This window comes from Neomonachus schauinslandi, chromosome 10 (assembly GCF_002201575.2).
Source record: "Neomonachus schauinslandi chromosome 10, ASM220157v2, whole genome shotgun sequence".
Lineage (NCBI taxonomy): Eukaryota > Metazoa > Chordata > Mammalia > Carnivora > Phocidae > Neomonachus > Neomonachus schauinslandi.
The window spans coordinates 64,516,453-64,530,639 of record NC_058412.1 but is presented as its reverse complement, the minus strand read 5'-3'; the positions used below and the strand labels follow the sequence as shown (position 1 = coordinate 64,530,639).

Below are 14,187 nucleotides of genomic sequence, written 5' to 3'. Positions count from 1 at the left end.
AAAAAAAAAAACAAAAAAAAGAATTTTCATACCTAAAAAAAAACCCAAAAAAACATAATAGGTGAAAGAAGGCAGTCACAAAAGACCGTATGTCACTGACTCTATTTTATGAAATGCTCACAAGAGGCAAATCCAAAGAGACAGAAAGTCTCTAGATTAGTGGTACCCGGGGCTATGGAGGTTGGGGAGAAATGGGAAGTCACTGCTAATGGGCCTGAGGTTTCTTTTGGGGATGATGAAAATGTCCTAAAATTGATTATGGTGATGGCTGCAAAACTGTGAATTGTACATTGACAGAAGAGGAGCTGTGAAAGCTCTAGTTCTATTCCATTAATGGGAATCTTGCCCCAGAATTTTTGAGAATGCCCACAGTGGCATATTCTTTTGCATGTCCTCAGTGATAGTCTTTATTCTTTAATGGGGATATAATTTGTACAGGGGACCAAGAGAAGGCAGTAGAGAACAGAGGTTAAGAACATGGGTTCTCTGTGAATAATGGTAAGTTTCATTGGAATAAAATACTTCAGCCTGCAGATGACATGTATCACTTTTTATTAGGTTCCACTGGTGAATACCAGTCACATGGCCCCACCTATGTAGGGACTAGCAGTATACCAAAGAGAGCACACATACTCACAAAGCTTGGGGCAAGGAGTAGATGACCCACTCCTCTGCTAACCAGCCCTTCCCAATTGTATCAGCAGGCAGAGAATGGGAACTGACTGAATCAGTGAGAAAAACAAACAGGTCTGCACTACCCCAAATATTCTCATACATGCACTTCCATTTATATGCTTATTCAAACAACACTAGGATTTATATATTTATTCAAACACTACATACTCCTGCCTTCTTTGTTCCCTCTGCTGAGTCTACTCAGTGTCTCCAGAAGGGGTCCTAGGCCATCCACCAGATAGTTCTATGGTCCTGCCTTGGTGATTGCCCTGATTTGAACTGTTTTTCTTCCAGGTGTGTGCAATTTATATTAACACAAAGAACCAGGTGGTTACTTTTCATTATATCTCATGATCTCAGCTGGTGTTAACTGACATGTAAATTTTTCCTATTCATGCAATTTTAGTTCAGTTTTTGGTGTAGGCTTATTATTACTTTTATACATCATGATTGATTTTACCTCTTATCAATTTACTCTTCAGTATTTTACTTGTAAAATAGCTCCAGATACATACAAGATTGATAACACACATGGCCTTTGGGGATTGGAATTGGGTGGCTACGGAAGGAGATTTTTGAGCTTTTTAAAAATGTTGAGCCATATGAGTTGTTTGCCTAATGTGAATGAATAACTAATAAAAAAACCACTTGAAAACAATAAATAAAAAGGATTAGGAGGAGAAGTGAGATTCTATTGGTGGGAAGAAGGGTGGGAAAAGGTGGCTGAGGAAGAGAAGGGCAAGAGCAGAGCCAGCTGCCACAGGGAGTACAATTCCAGGGAGAGAGATGTTAAAAAAAAAAAAAAAACATTTTTAGAAACATCTACAGAATGATGTGGAGTGTAACCAACTTCCTCCAACTTCCACCAGGAAAAATTCACTAATACAAAAACAAAAACCCGAAACATCTTTAAGATTCAGCCTCTGCCTGTCACTTGGCCTTACCTTTGATGCTAAACTCACATTTCACCTTTTGCTTCATACATAGTGAGTTATTTGTAGCTACTCAAATGTATTCTGTCACTTCCCTGTAATTGCACTTCCACTTTCTCCTTGCTAATTCCTCCTCCTCCCCCTTCAAGATTCACCTTCAATGACAAGCTTTAGGGTGGGATAAATATACCTTTGTGCTCCTTTGGCACCCCATTCACACCTCTCCTACAGTGATTTTCCCAGCATCTCTGTTTATCTTACTCCCTTATCAGAATCTGTATCTACAGTGCCCTGTACATAGTAGATACTCAATAAAAGCTTGTTGAACTGAAAATTAAACAGTTGCCTTAAAGGCTACTCTGAGTATTAAGTACAGCATTTGAAAAACACAATAGTATATAGTCTCCTAAAGCATTGTATATAATACACATGGTAACAAGTATAAAGTGAATGGTACATAGTCAAATTCAATAAATGTTGCAAAAAAAAAAAAAACAAACAAAAACTTAACACAAAGATGGAAGAATTGATTTACCCAGAAGGTATGATATGTAGGAATCTGGTTGTTACAACATATGACACAGGTTCAAGAACTAACTACAAGAGATCCAGGTTGACTGATAAATGAAATATTTAAAGTAGATTATGGAAAATTTGGAAGGCAGGGGCTACTACTCTTGCTTTGAGTCCGTTAAAAAGGTCCGTTTAATGCACAGCAGGTGTCTGTTCTGAGGCATTTATTCAAAGAATGTGAAGTCATTGAAAAATGGAAGAGATTCTCTCCCTCAAAAAATCAGAATCAAGGGCGCCTGGGTGGCTCAGTTGTTAAGCTTTGGCTCAGGTCATGATCCCAGAGTCCTGGGATCGAGCCCCACATTGGGCTCCCTGCTCCGTGGGAGGCCTGTTTCTCCCTCTCCCACTTCCCCTGTTTGTGTTCCCTCTCTCGCTGTCTCTGTCAAATAAATAAATAAAATCTTTTAAAAAAAATCAGAATCAGAGAATGCCAGAGGTGGAAAGAGCTTTAGAGATCATCTAGTCTAGGGATCAACAAACTATATAGCCTATTTTTGTACAGCCTTTCAGTTATTTATGTTTTTACATTTTTTAAAGGGTCTGTAAACATACACCACTATGTGACAGACAGTATGCAGCAAAACAAAGCCTAAAGTATTTACATCTGGCCCCTTACAGAAAAATTTGACCCTTGACCTAGGCCAGTCTTCTTATTTTGTGACAAAAAAGGTGAGTAACTTGTTCAGGATCAGTCATTCAGTAAGTTAGGAAGGCAGACCTGTAATCAATGGCAGATTTTTCAGCTTTTTGTACACACTAGGGTAAAAAAATTTAGTACATGTGAAAAATTAGATATATAAAGTAAGCATTAGCAATTTCATTTACTCTAAAAATCCGTTTTTAAATAGTCATTTTATTTATTTTTTAAAGATTTTATTTGTCAGAGAGAGAGAGAGAGACAGCACGCCAGCACAAGCAGGGGAACGGCAGGCTCGCCGCTGAGCAAGGATGCAGCACTCGATCCCAGGATCTTGGGATCATGACCTGAGCCGAAGGCAGACTCTTAACCGACTGGGCCACCCAGGCGTCCCTAAAAAGTGATTTTAAATGTGAATTATGGCAAACGGACCCATGGAAAAAGTATGGGCTTGGAGAGAAAACAAAATCCACCTACTCTCAAAGTAGGTGACTCTGAGAAAGTTACCCTTTTTGAGCTTCTGTTTTAACTATGAAATGAGGTAAGAGCACCTTTACTGCAGATTTAAAAAGCGTGTATCACGTAACTAGCGTTCAATAAATTGATGTTTTCCTTCCCTTCCTACCTAGGGTCATATTGGCCATGCATTTAGGCAGTAAATTGGATTGGATGACGTACGCATCCACTGTCAACTCATTATCTTGAAGTGAAATGTTTCCCCCCTCAGAGTCCAGGAGTCCCCGCAAATAAAGGGGATGAAAGTCAGGTGGACTGACTCAGCTAGAGAAAAGAGCCGGAACAGGGTAAAAAGGAGGACCGAGAAGCAAAGGACACGAGTCTGAGACAGTGCGGGAAGGGTGCCAGGAAGCAGACTCCAAACCCGGAAAGAGAAATCTGGTATTTAGGTTTGGGATAAAGAGGGGTAAATGAGATCTGCGTTGCCGGATTCCTAGCCTGGGAGATGAATTTACCTCGGGCTGCCTGGACAGGACGCCTTGTGAAAGGACATAGAACACACGCTGTTCCTTACCTGCTGCCTAAGTCCACGGCCACGGCTCGGAACCTCGCGCCACCCCATAGTGCTCGCACCTGCAACTGGGTGAGCACCCGATCCCGCCCTGGCAAACGAAAGGGACCATCGCAAAGCGGCCGAAGTCGGAGGCACGAGCAGCAATGCCTGCAGGCCGCCATGACACCCGGCACGCGATCACCCCGGGCTGCACCTTGATTGGCTCACTCTGCCGATGGTGGGGCGGAGCCTGGTGCAGTTTCGTTTCCGTGGTGGCGGGGCGGGGGAACGCGGGGAAGCGGATACCTAGGTCGCTTTCTACGAAGCCTAGAAAGGGTCAAACCTATCTGAACGCAATTGTGACAACTTATCTTTCCTATTTAAGTATCTGCCAGTGAAAGGCAATTAGAAAGTTAATGCCTTTTGTGTATGTGTGTGCTATCGTCATTTAAAAGAAAGTCCTAGAATAATGCAAATGTTGAATAAGTAGGGTAAATATAGTAATAATAGAAGCCATCAGACAAAACATTATTTGGCTTCTGTAAACTGAGAATTAGAGGAGAATTTATGTAGTGGACCATGGAAAGAGATCTCTCTCTCCTGTTCTCTGCCTTGGTTTTTATTTTGTAAATTTCACACAAATATTACTGAAAAGGTTTATGTTAATTTATTTCTAGTAAGTTAATTTCAGTTCTTATTGATCTATATCACCATTTTAGATTTTTGACATCATTTGTTATTCATTTTCGTTTCCATTGTTAATATTTAGAATTCATTTCTTTGCCCCTTTTGATCAAGTGTTACTATTTTTTAAACCAACTCTTATTAAATGCAAAATGCCAGCTACTATTTAAATGTTTTGGAAAATGAAAAATAGTGTTTGAAATTTGAATTTGATAAATTTTCAGGGAGTAAATAAATCTCTCCCACCCCTCTTAATCCTGTTAGAACATCTTCATATGGTTCCTTGAATGAATCAATGATATTTTTTTTATTATGAGGGTCATATTTCTCTTTTAAGATCATAACCCCCTTCCTCCGAAGAAATCCAAACAACAAAATCCAACATACATTCAAACATGGTTTTAAGAACTAAAAATGTTGAACTTCAAACAGACAAATGATTTAGTGGCAAAGCAGCTCCCTGACACCTTGGTTTCCATGAGATATTAGCACAGATTTGGAATTTCCATGTCAATAGAAGGAATTGCTACTAAATCTGCTAGGGATATTTAGTGTTAAAGAAGTTTTTTGCCTCTTCCTCTACATTTGACTTTACCCCCTGTTGCTACAGTGTTTTCTAGACCAATCTATTGAAACCTATCCTAATGACAAATCTATCATAATCTACTTGCCATAATACAACATGATTTTGAATTTATAAAATAAGAATACTAAATCACCTTTTGCTAAAGCACTTAAGTACTATTTAATCATTTCATTCAGGTGGTGTTGCGTAATAGTTCGGAGCATAAACTTGAAGTTAGTCTTGAGTGGTCCCAATCTTAGCTCTGCCATTTACTAGTTGTCTGACCCTATCTCTCTAAGCCTCAGTTTCCTCATTTATAGATATGGATATTAATATGAATTTCATAGGGTTTTTGTAAAGATTAAATGCGACAGAGCATGTAAGATGTTTATCACAGTACCTGCCAACATTGTCAGCACTCAATAAATGGTAGATTCAGCTTTGACTAGGCTTTTTTAAATTTTCCCTCTAGTTTCCTGTTTGAAATACTGAACAACCCTCTTTGCTGTAGAGCCCCATGAATCTGTTAAGCTTTCATCCATCTGGAAATATTGGAAAGCAGTATTTACACATTAAGTCCACCTGTTTCCTCACACCAACCCCAAATAATTGATATGGTAGTAATCATTTCATAAATTTAAAGGCCATGTGGGTATTGAAATTTGTTATTAAGTAGTCATAAAGATGATCCAGACTGTGTTTCTATTAAGTGTGGTGTCTCTCTTGATTGGATGGGGGCCCCCAAATGTAGGGCAGTGATCCGGTGGAAGCCATCGACGGGGGTGGTAAAAGGATTCACCCAAAGCAGAACCTAGGAGATAGAAGTTTACTGAATACACTGCAACAGAGGAGCCAGCAAGACAGCAAAGAAGAGACTGTCTGCCAGGAGGCAGTGGGTGGGGGCTGTTTTTAAAGGGGGTAGGTGAGGTGTGCAACTTATGGAATTTTCCCTTTTTTGGTAACTGTGCCTGGTTGTAAGTAGCCCATTGGTTAGTTAGGGCCTATGGATATTTTGTGTGGGTTGCCTGATCAGCCTGTCTATATTCAGCCAGGGGATTGCTCCAGGCTGCGCCAATCTAGAAAGGTCTAAATTCCATTGCTCACCCTGTTTGCATAAAAGCAGCCTCTACATTAAGCATTTTAAGATTAACACAGAAACGGAAGTATAAAAAGTTTAAATTCTTGTGGTTGTAAGATAGGGAAACTGAAGGACTCCATAAAAACATGGTTTTTGCTCTTTTCCCTGCTTCTATGCTTGCTAGGACCTGCACGTCCACTTTACACATGCCTCAAGATGCAAATAGTGTATGTCGCTATTGTATGGGACAAAAAGTTAATGATTTCTTTAGAAAAGATAACATCTAAGGAAAGACCAGATGAGAATGACTGGACAAAGCTATCATATGCATATTCCAGACCACCAGCACTAGACTTTTTTTGAGGCCAAGACCCTCTGGCTCCAAGGAATAACACCTGGGCCCTTGTCTTTATTCTAACTGGTTCCTGGATGCCAGACCACAATCCTCAATAAAAACCCTGAACAAAGACGTGGCTCATGCTCCTTTTCTTTCTGAATTTCCCAGATGCTCCATCTGTATCTGATCTCTCTGTATCTTCAATAAACTCTGCTATCACTTCCTGCTGGCTTGCATTTGATTTTCATCCTGCGTGAAGCCAAGGACCCTCTTAGCTGGTCCTGGAGACCCTCTTTGGGTCCCTGGACCCAGCCTGCCAGCATCAGTTTTATTCACAGAAGCTATGATCCATTGAGGTTCAATCTGAGATGTCTCATTCTAGAAATAATAGTTTTACCAAGTATAGTTTGACAGCCAAAATATAATTTAAAAGGAAGTTCTTTACCTATAACTTCTGAAGGACATTAAAGATGATCTAATTTAAATCCACCAGCAATATTCCTCAGATCTCCTTTTTTCTTTTCTTCAAACTCCAATGAATGTGTGTCAAAATAGTTAATACCACTACCGGCTCTGAGTAGCAATTTCACTGAAGTAAAACATCACTGCATTAAATTACTGTTAATTAAGATTTAATTTGGTTTGTAGTTTGGCTTATAAAGTATATACGATTATTTTAGTTTTATGACTGTATAAGAGGTACAAGATTAAGGAGTTTGTGTCTTGTTATATATTTGTACAAAAAGTATCAGTGGACACCAAGGGTATCCATGAAAATTTTTTTCTCTTGAAGGAATGTAGCTAGAGGGACCTTTCTAAATTGCAAACCTAATTGTGTCTCCATTCTGATTGATTTTCTTCAATCACTTCCTAATCTTTGCTTTGTGTTGACTACAAACTCTCCCTATTTAACCTCATCAATTTTTACTACCTATTTTCTTCCCTTCCTCTCATTTTATAATCCAAGGAAATTGAACTACTCATTCCCCTCTAACATACAACCCTCTCTCCTGCCTCTGTGTCTTTGTATATATGATTCCGTGTGCCTGGTACATATTCTCTCCAATGTGTCAGCCTGGTACAATCAGTCTTCAGATCTTAATACTGGAAGCCTTCAATACTAGCCTCTCTGACTTCCCCATGCTGACCTGTAGGTACAACCTATGTCCATCCTTCCACTTTATTAATTTATACAATCATTATCTCATCCATGGAAATGAATGTGGAAGTAGGTATTGTGTAGTGGTTAAAAGTGCTGGCTCTGGCATCAAATTGTCTAGGTTCAAATCTCACCTGTCACCTCCTAAACATGTGATTCTTGATAAGTTGCTTACCCTTTCTATGTCTCAGTTTCCTTACTTGCAAAGTGAAAATGATAAAAATATCTACCTCTTAGGGTTGTTAGGCAGATTTAAGTGCAATCTTATTTTTATGGAACTTAGCATAGTCCCTGGCCCATGGAATACCTGTTTTATGCCAGGCACTATACTAGGCTGAGGGATGTAGGGGTGTCAAGATAGTCATAGGGCATAATAATTCCTGCTTTATGGAGCTTGAAGTTTAGCATGAGAGACTGATAAAAACACAACCAAACAAATAAAAAGAAAAATTCGAGTGTGATTAATAGTAAGAAGGAATAAACTAGATGAGAAAATAGGGAATAATGGGATGGATGAAAATATGGTGGCTAGGGAAAACCTTTCTGTGGAGACATTTAAGCTGCCCTGAAGGATGAAAAAGAGACAGGTTCTGAAACATGGGGGCCAGGTGGGAGCAGTGACTTGGAGGGAGGAGGGTTGCCCCTGAGTTAGGAGAGAGTTTGGCTTCTGTGAGGACTTGATAAAGCCAGTGTGGCTAGAGAGTAGTAAGTAGGAAAGTGGCAAAGATGAGGTAGGAGAGGAATGCACTGGAAAGTTTAAACAGGGACGTGGCATGACCTAGTCTACATTTTAAGATGATCCCTCTGGCTGTTGAATCTAGAATGGATTGGAGGATGATAAGAGGGAGGTATAGAAATCAGGAGTAATGTGGTGTCAAGGGTGACAAGGAGAAAGGATGGAGAGATTTGCAATATATTTTAGTGTTGGAATTAATAGGACTTGTTGGTGAATTGGATACTGGGAGGTGTGAATTAAGACTATTAACAGGCTTAGATGGGTCATAAATGTAGTGTCTGAGACACCTGAGAGTAGCTGTCAAGACAGTTGGATCTGAGCATAGGACTCAAGGAAAGGACTAGTGTTAATATAAGAGTAATCAGCGTACCAGTGATATCATAAGCCATGGAAATGCTTTGTATCACTTAGAAAGATGGTAGAGAGAGAAAAAGGAAGGCCCAGGTCTGAGCTCTGAGGAGGGAGAGGCTGCCAAGTCTATGGAGATGGAGCCAACATTGATGGAGAAGTCAAGGTAGGTTGTATTATGCTGGGTGTTTTCCATTTGCACCCATTCCATCCATTCCTTTGGCTCTTCTCTGTGCCATTATGGAGCTAATGTATAGATAACAACACCCAAACTCCCTCTTTTTTGGTTGGGTCAGCTAATGAGAGACACTAGCAGGAGGGTAAGATGAGAGAGAAACTAAAATTATAGAACCATAATTCCTTATGCTGTGGCAATGACTGCAACCACCTGTACAGCACCTGCCAGGTTCTGCTTGTGTGGCTCTAGCTATCACTCCAATTACTCTGTTTTTTCTTGCCACTTTAAGCCTTCAGATTTTCCTACTATTGGTGATCACTCAGTGCCTTCCGCATTCCTTGTTAGTTCCAGAATCTGCCTTAACCTCTGTAAATAGTCTCTTCATTAAGTTCTCTTTAGAACTCATTTGAGGGGGCACCTGGGTGGCTCAGTCGTTAAGCGTCTGCCTTCAGCTCAGGTCATGATCACAGGGTCCTGGGATCGGGCCCCGCGGCGAGCTCCCTGCTCGGCAGGAAGCCTGCTTCTCCCTCTCCCACTCCCCCTGCTTGTGTTCCCTCTCTCGCTGTGTCTCTCTCTGTCAAATAAATAAATAAAATCTTTAAAAAAAAATGGGATAGAACTCATTTGAGTATGCCCTCTGTTCCTTGCTCCCCTTTGCACTGCTCTTCTGAGAGCATGCTCTGACCTCTGTCCCAGCCCTAGACCACTGTTATTTGTTAGAATAAGTTTATTACTCTGGAGGTGGGAGGTGAGGGGCATGCTGTTCTCTGCTGTTCTGACTAACCCTCAGTCTTAGGAAGGTACTGTGTCCATGGATTCTCAGTGCTCCTGCCCCTCTCCCAGCTGTAATTCTGGGCCAGGGGTAAAGGGTTATGTTCTGTTCCTTCTTCTATCTGTGGTGGGTTTTCACAGTGCCTTAGGAGTAGCAGTATTTGTCACATTCCCACAGTGCATAAAGCTTTGATTCCTATGGAGACATAGGAATCCAGTAGGGCTTTTGCATTCCCCACAGTGGCTGCTGTGTGCCTTCCCCAGGCCTGCACCTTTCTCAGGAGTCTTGCTTTTACCCTAGTCTTTTTTGTGAGCGCTCAGTGATGTCCAAGGAGAAGAGCCTGTGAGGTGTTGCAAATTCCTGTGTCTGCAGCTCTCAGGGGTTCTGTTTACTTTCCTTAGTCTATACTCAGCCCTTAGTGATTGGTTAAAAGGTCTAGTTGAAGTCTTCTTCTTCTTCTCCTTCTGGCTCCACACCCAGTATGGAGCCCAGTGTGGGGCTTGAACTCACGACCCTGAGATCAAGACCTGAGCTGAAATCAAGAATCAGATGCTTAACTGACTGAGTCACCCAGGCAGCCCTAGTTTAATTCTTCTTACCCTTGTCTGTTGGTGACTATACTGGGTGAGCAAGAGCTCATGTCCTGTTTCTCTTTGGAGGCTCCTATCTTTTCTTAGATTTCAGATTCATTGGTTTTCCTGTCACTTTTAGCTCTCTGATGGGTTCCAGAAAAGTTGTGAATTTTCACTGTCTGGCTTTGTTATTACTGTTGTTACTCCCCTGTTGTTATGAGGGTGGGGTGATCTTTCCAGATTTCTGCATCCTAAGCAAAAGCCAGTCTCACGTGCTTTTGAAGACCTCTTCTCTCTCTTAGCCTAGAGAAGTGAAAAAAAGGATATAATTTGTTTTGCCACAGTATTTTTTAGCTTGCTCCTGCCTCCATAATTTTTATGGTTCTTCCAGGATTGGGACACAGGAACAGGGAATAAAAGAGGGATGGAAGAATTTAAATTCTGGAGCCAGTGGAGTTTTTATTTGACAGATGCTTGTTGGTTTTCATATCTACCATTACTGCAGACATCCAAAAGCTGGTGATGATATGGGGTGGATGTGGAGATTATCTGGTGACCTCTGCTGGGAACACCAAAACCGCATAGTTCCCTGATGTGGGTACTCTCTGAGTGACCTCTTGTGACCCTTCCAGCTTCCACTCCTGGTGGTCTGTTGCACAGCTTCTTATTGCTGGGATTCCCTTGTCTTGGCTCTTGGCCTTCTAGGGTGAAATACCATCAAAATGGCTTTCTTGGGTTCTTTTGGCCCACATACATCCACAAACAAGTAGAATTGGAGCCTATCTTAAACAGTGATTTCTATTCTTGCCCTCTCATTGCAGGTGGATTCAGTAAGCCTCTACCTTCTAAATTCTCTTATTGGGAAGCAGGCGCTGGTGTCTATATTCTTAAATATCCCTTTATGGCCACATTGTAGTAGCAGAATGGACCCTCATCCAAAATTTGGTTTGGATGTCAAGACTGATGTCTCTCTCATGTACACGCACTCTCTCTCTCTCTCTCTCTCTCACACACACACAAATCCCAAATGGGTATGAAAAGGTTTATTATGTAAGTAATATTTTATTTTTGTTTGTTTGTTTAAATAATTACTTACAGTGGTGCCAAAGGAGAGAGCACTCAAAGTTTCTTATCAGCTTGCCCAGCTGTAGGGCATAAAGGGAAGAGAGAGTGATGAGGGTTAGAAGTTATCAGCAATTAAACATTAAAAAATTTATTCAAATTCTTTATTTATAGTCCTCCAGCTCTAGGAGACATACGTCAAACCTTCCTGAAAACTCTCTTACTGTGTTTGCTCCTATTTCATGGTAGCACAGGGCTATTCTACAGCTTAATAAATGCCAATATTTTCCTCATTCTCTATCAGTGGTTCTCTTGGGCTCCCATTGCTTGGCGTGGTTTTGAGGGTGGGACAAGCAAGGAAGGCTCTGTCTTCCTCTACAGAATAGGGAGGAAAGATATCACATCATTCCTAACTAAATTGGAAATTCTCTGCTCAGTGACTCTTTTCAATTTCATTTCCAAATTTCTAGTATTCTCTATTTGGACTGGAGTGGAAGATGGGAGCTGATTAATTATGGACTCATTCTATTTAAGTGATATATCTTCTTCACTGTTGGCATAATTATCACTCATAATTTTCAGTTTTGGAGCCTTAACCTAAATTCTGATGCAGTAGGAAAAGTCCTCATTCAACATCAAGGAAACTACTCTTGACTTGTAACAGAAGAAAGGTAAGGGTAGGTAAAGGTAGGGCAGATGCAGGTGAATTTTAAAGTTTGTCTCAGGGAGAATTAGGGAGATTTGTTTGACTTCAGTCTGTAATGAAGTCTGAGGCAAGGCCAGCAGCTGAAAGTCAGGGTAGAGTGGGAAGAGAAAGTATATGAGGTTTAGGAAGGAAGTTATTTTGAGGAATGGAAAAATGAATCTACTTAAGAAGCATGATGGGATTGCCTGACATTGATGAATTGCTGTGTGCTCTTTGAGACTTGTGATCATGAATTTCAGGGGAAACTAGTCCATTCAGTTGGGTAGCAAATTTTACCTGTTTGGTGCAGGAATGGAGAAAATGAGGGGTAGGATTCACTTAGGGTTGGGGTTTTCTAGGTACTATGGACTTAACTTTGTCCCCAAAATTCTTATGTTGAAGCCCTAGCCCTCAGTGTGACTATATTTGGAATAAGGAAGTAACTAAGGTAAATCAGATCCTGAGGGTGGGGCCCTGAATAGGATTAGTGTCCTTATAAGAAGACCTACCAGAGGGCTCCACCACCCTAATATATGAGGACACAGTGAGAAGGTGGTCATCTGCAAGGCAGGAAGCGTGCTCTCACCAGGAAGCAACTCTGCGGGACTTTAATCTGGGACTTCCAGACTCCAGAACTGCAAGAAAACAACTATCTGTTGTTTAAGCCATTCAGTCGATTGTATTTTGTTATGGCAACCTAAGTTGACTGACTAAGATACTAGGCATGGATGACAGAGAGGGGCAAAATAATTGTGGATATTCGCAGAGAAATGATTCTAAGCATGAGACTATGAAATCTAGGCTGGACAAGTAGCTCCCAATATGAAGCCAAGAGGAGGTTGATGAATAGTGAGAAATGGTGGGTTCAGTGGATTGAAGGTTGAATTATAGCTGCGGGAACAAAAAATGGTGGATGTTTTCAAGGTTCACTCATGTTATAGTATATATCATTATGTCATTCCTTTTTATGGCCGAAGATTATTTTATTGTATGGATATACCATATTTTATTTGTCCACTTATCAGTTAATGGATATTTGAGTCATTTTCATATGAGTGAATCAATAGATTTTTTTTTTTTTTGAGTGAATCTGTTTTGGGCTTCTGACATTTGCACTTAAAAGAGTTCCAAATCAGGGGCGCCTGGGTGGCTCAGTTGGTTAAGCGACTGCCTTCGGCTCAGGTCATGATCCTGGAGTCCCTGGATCGAGTCCCGCATCGGGCTCCCTGCGCGGCAGGGAGTCTGCTTCTCCCTCTGACCCTCCCCCCTCTCATGTGCTCTCTCTCATTCTCTCTCTCTCAAATAAATAAATAAAATCTTAAAAAAAAAAAAAGAGTTCCAAATCATAAATACATGATGGCTGTGGATGTATGTAATGAAACAGTCTAGAATATGCCACCCCAAAATATGCCACTTTGGCTTTGGATTATTTTGAGCTGAAGGAAATTGAGAATCAATAAATACAGGAAAAGTTCTCTGCCCTCTTCTTATCTGCCTTAAAGCAGAGTGTAAATTTCCCTTTGTGAAGGTGGCATAGATTCACCCCATCTCCTGTGCCAGATGAGGAGAGTGACCATTATCCCGAGATGGAGGCGTTAAGATGAGTCTGTATAAATATACATTACTAAAATAACGCTTCCATTAGTTTTCCTCATGTATTTCCTTCTCACTTTCCCATAATTTATCACCTCTAGAAGTCCAAACCTCCCTTTACTTTGTCTAGTGGCTTTTTTTTTTACAGTTTATTGCCCTTTGTTAAAATGTACAACCCCTGAATCTAACTACTTCCTTAGGCTTTCACTTCTTTTCTGTGAAGCCTCTGTGCGTGTAAAAATATTAACATCAACAACATTTGTATGCCTTTTCTCCTGTTGATCTGTCTTTTGTCAGTTTAATTTGCAGGCCTCAGGACTGAAATATGTGAGTGGAGGAAAAGCTTAAGAAAACACCTTTTCCTCATTGTCACATATTCATTAAGAGAGCTGTGACTAGGGCACCTGGGTGGCTCAGTCGGTTAAGCGTCTGCCTTCAGCTCAAGTCATGATCTCAGGGTCCTCTCCGGGGGGCCTGCTTCTCCCTATCCCTCTGCCTGCTTGTGCTCTCTGTCAAATAAATAAATGAAATGAAACGAAAGAAAAAGAAAGAAAGAAAGAAAGAAAGAAAGAAAGAAAGAAAGAAAGAAAGA

At 40.8% G+C, this 14,187-nt stretch overlaps 1 protein-coding gene across 1 annotated transcript in view; it reads right to left on the bottom strand.

Annotated features, from left to right (window-relative positions):
* PNPT1 (polyribonucleotide nucleotidyltransferase 1) overlaps positions 1-4,014 on the bottom strand; it is a 45,650-nt gene extending 41,636 nt beyond the window's left edge. Inside the window, exon 1 of the mRNA XM_021701305.2 lies at positions 3,848-4,014. Coding sequence (XP_021556980.1) covers positions 3,848-4,008 — 161 coding nt within the window. The 5' untranslated portion in view covers positions 4,009-4,014. The remainder of the gene's footprint in view (positions 1-3,847) is intronic.
* Between the last annotated feature and the right edge of the window lie 10,173 nt (positions 4,015-14,187).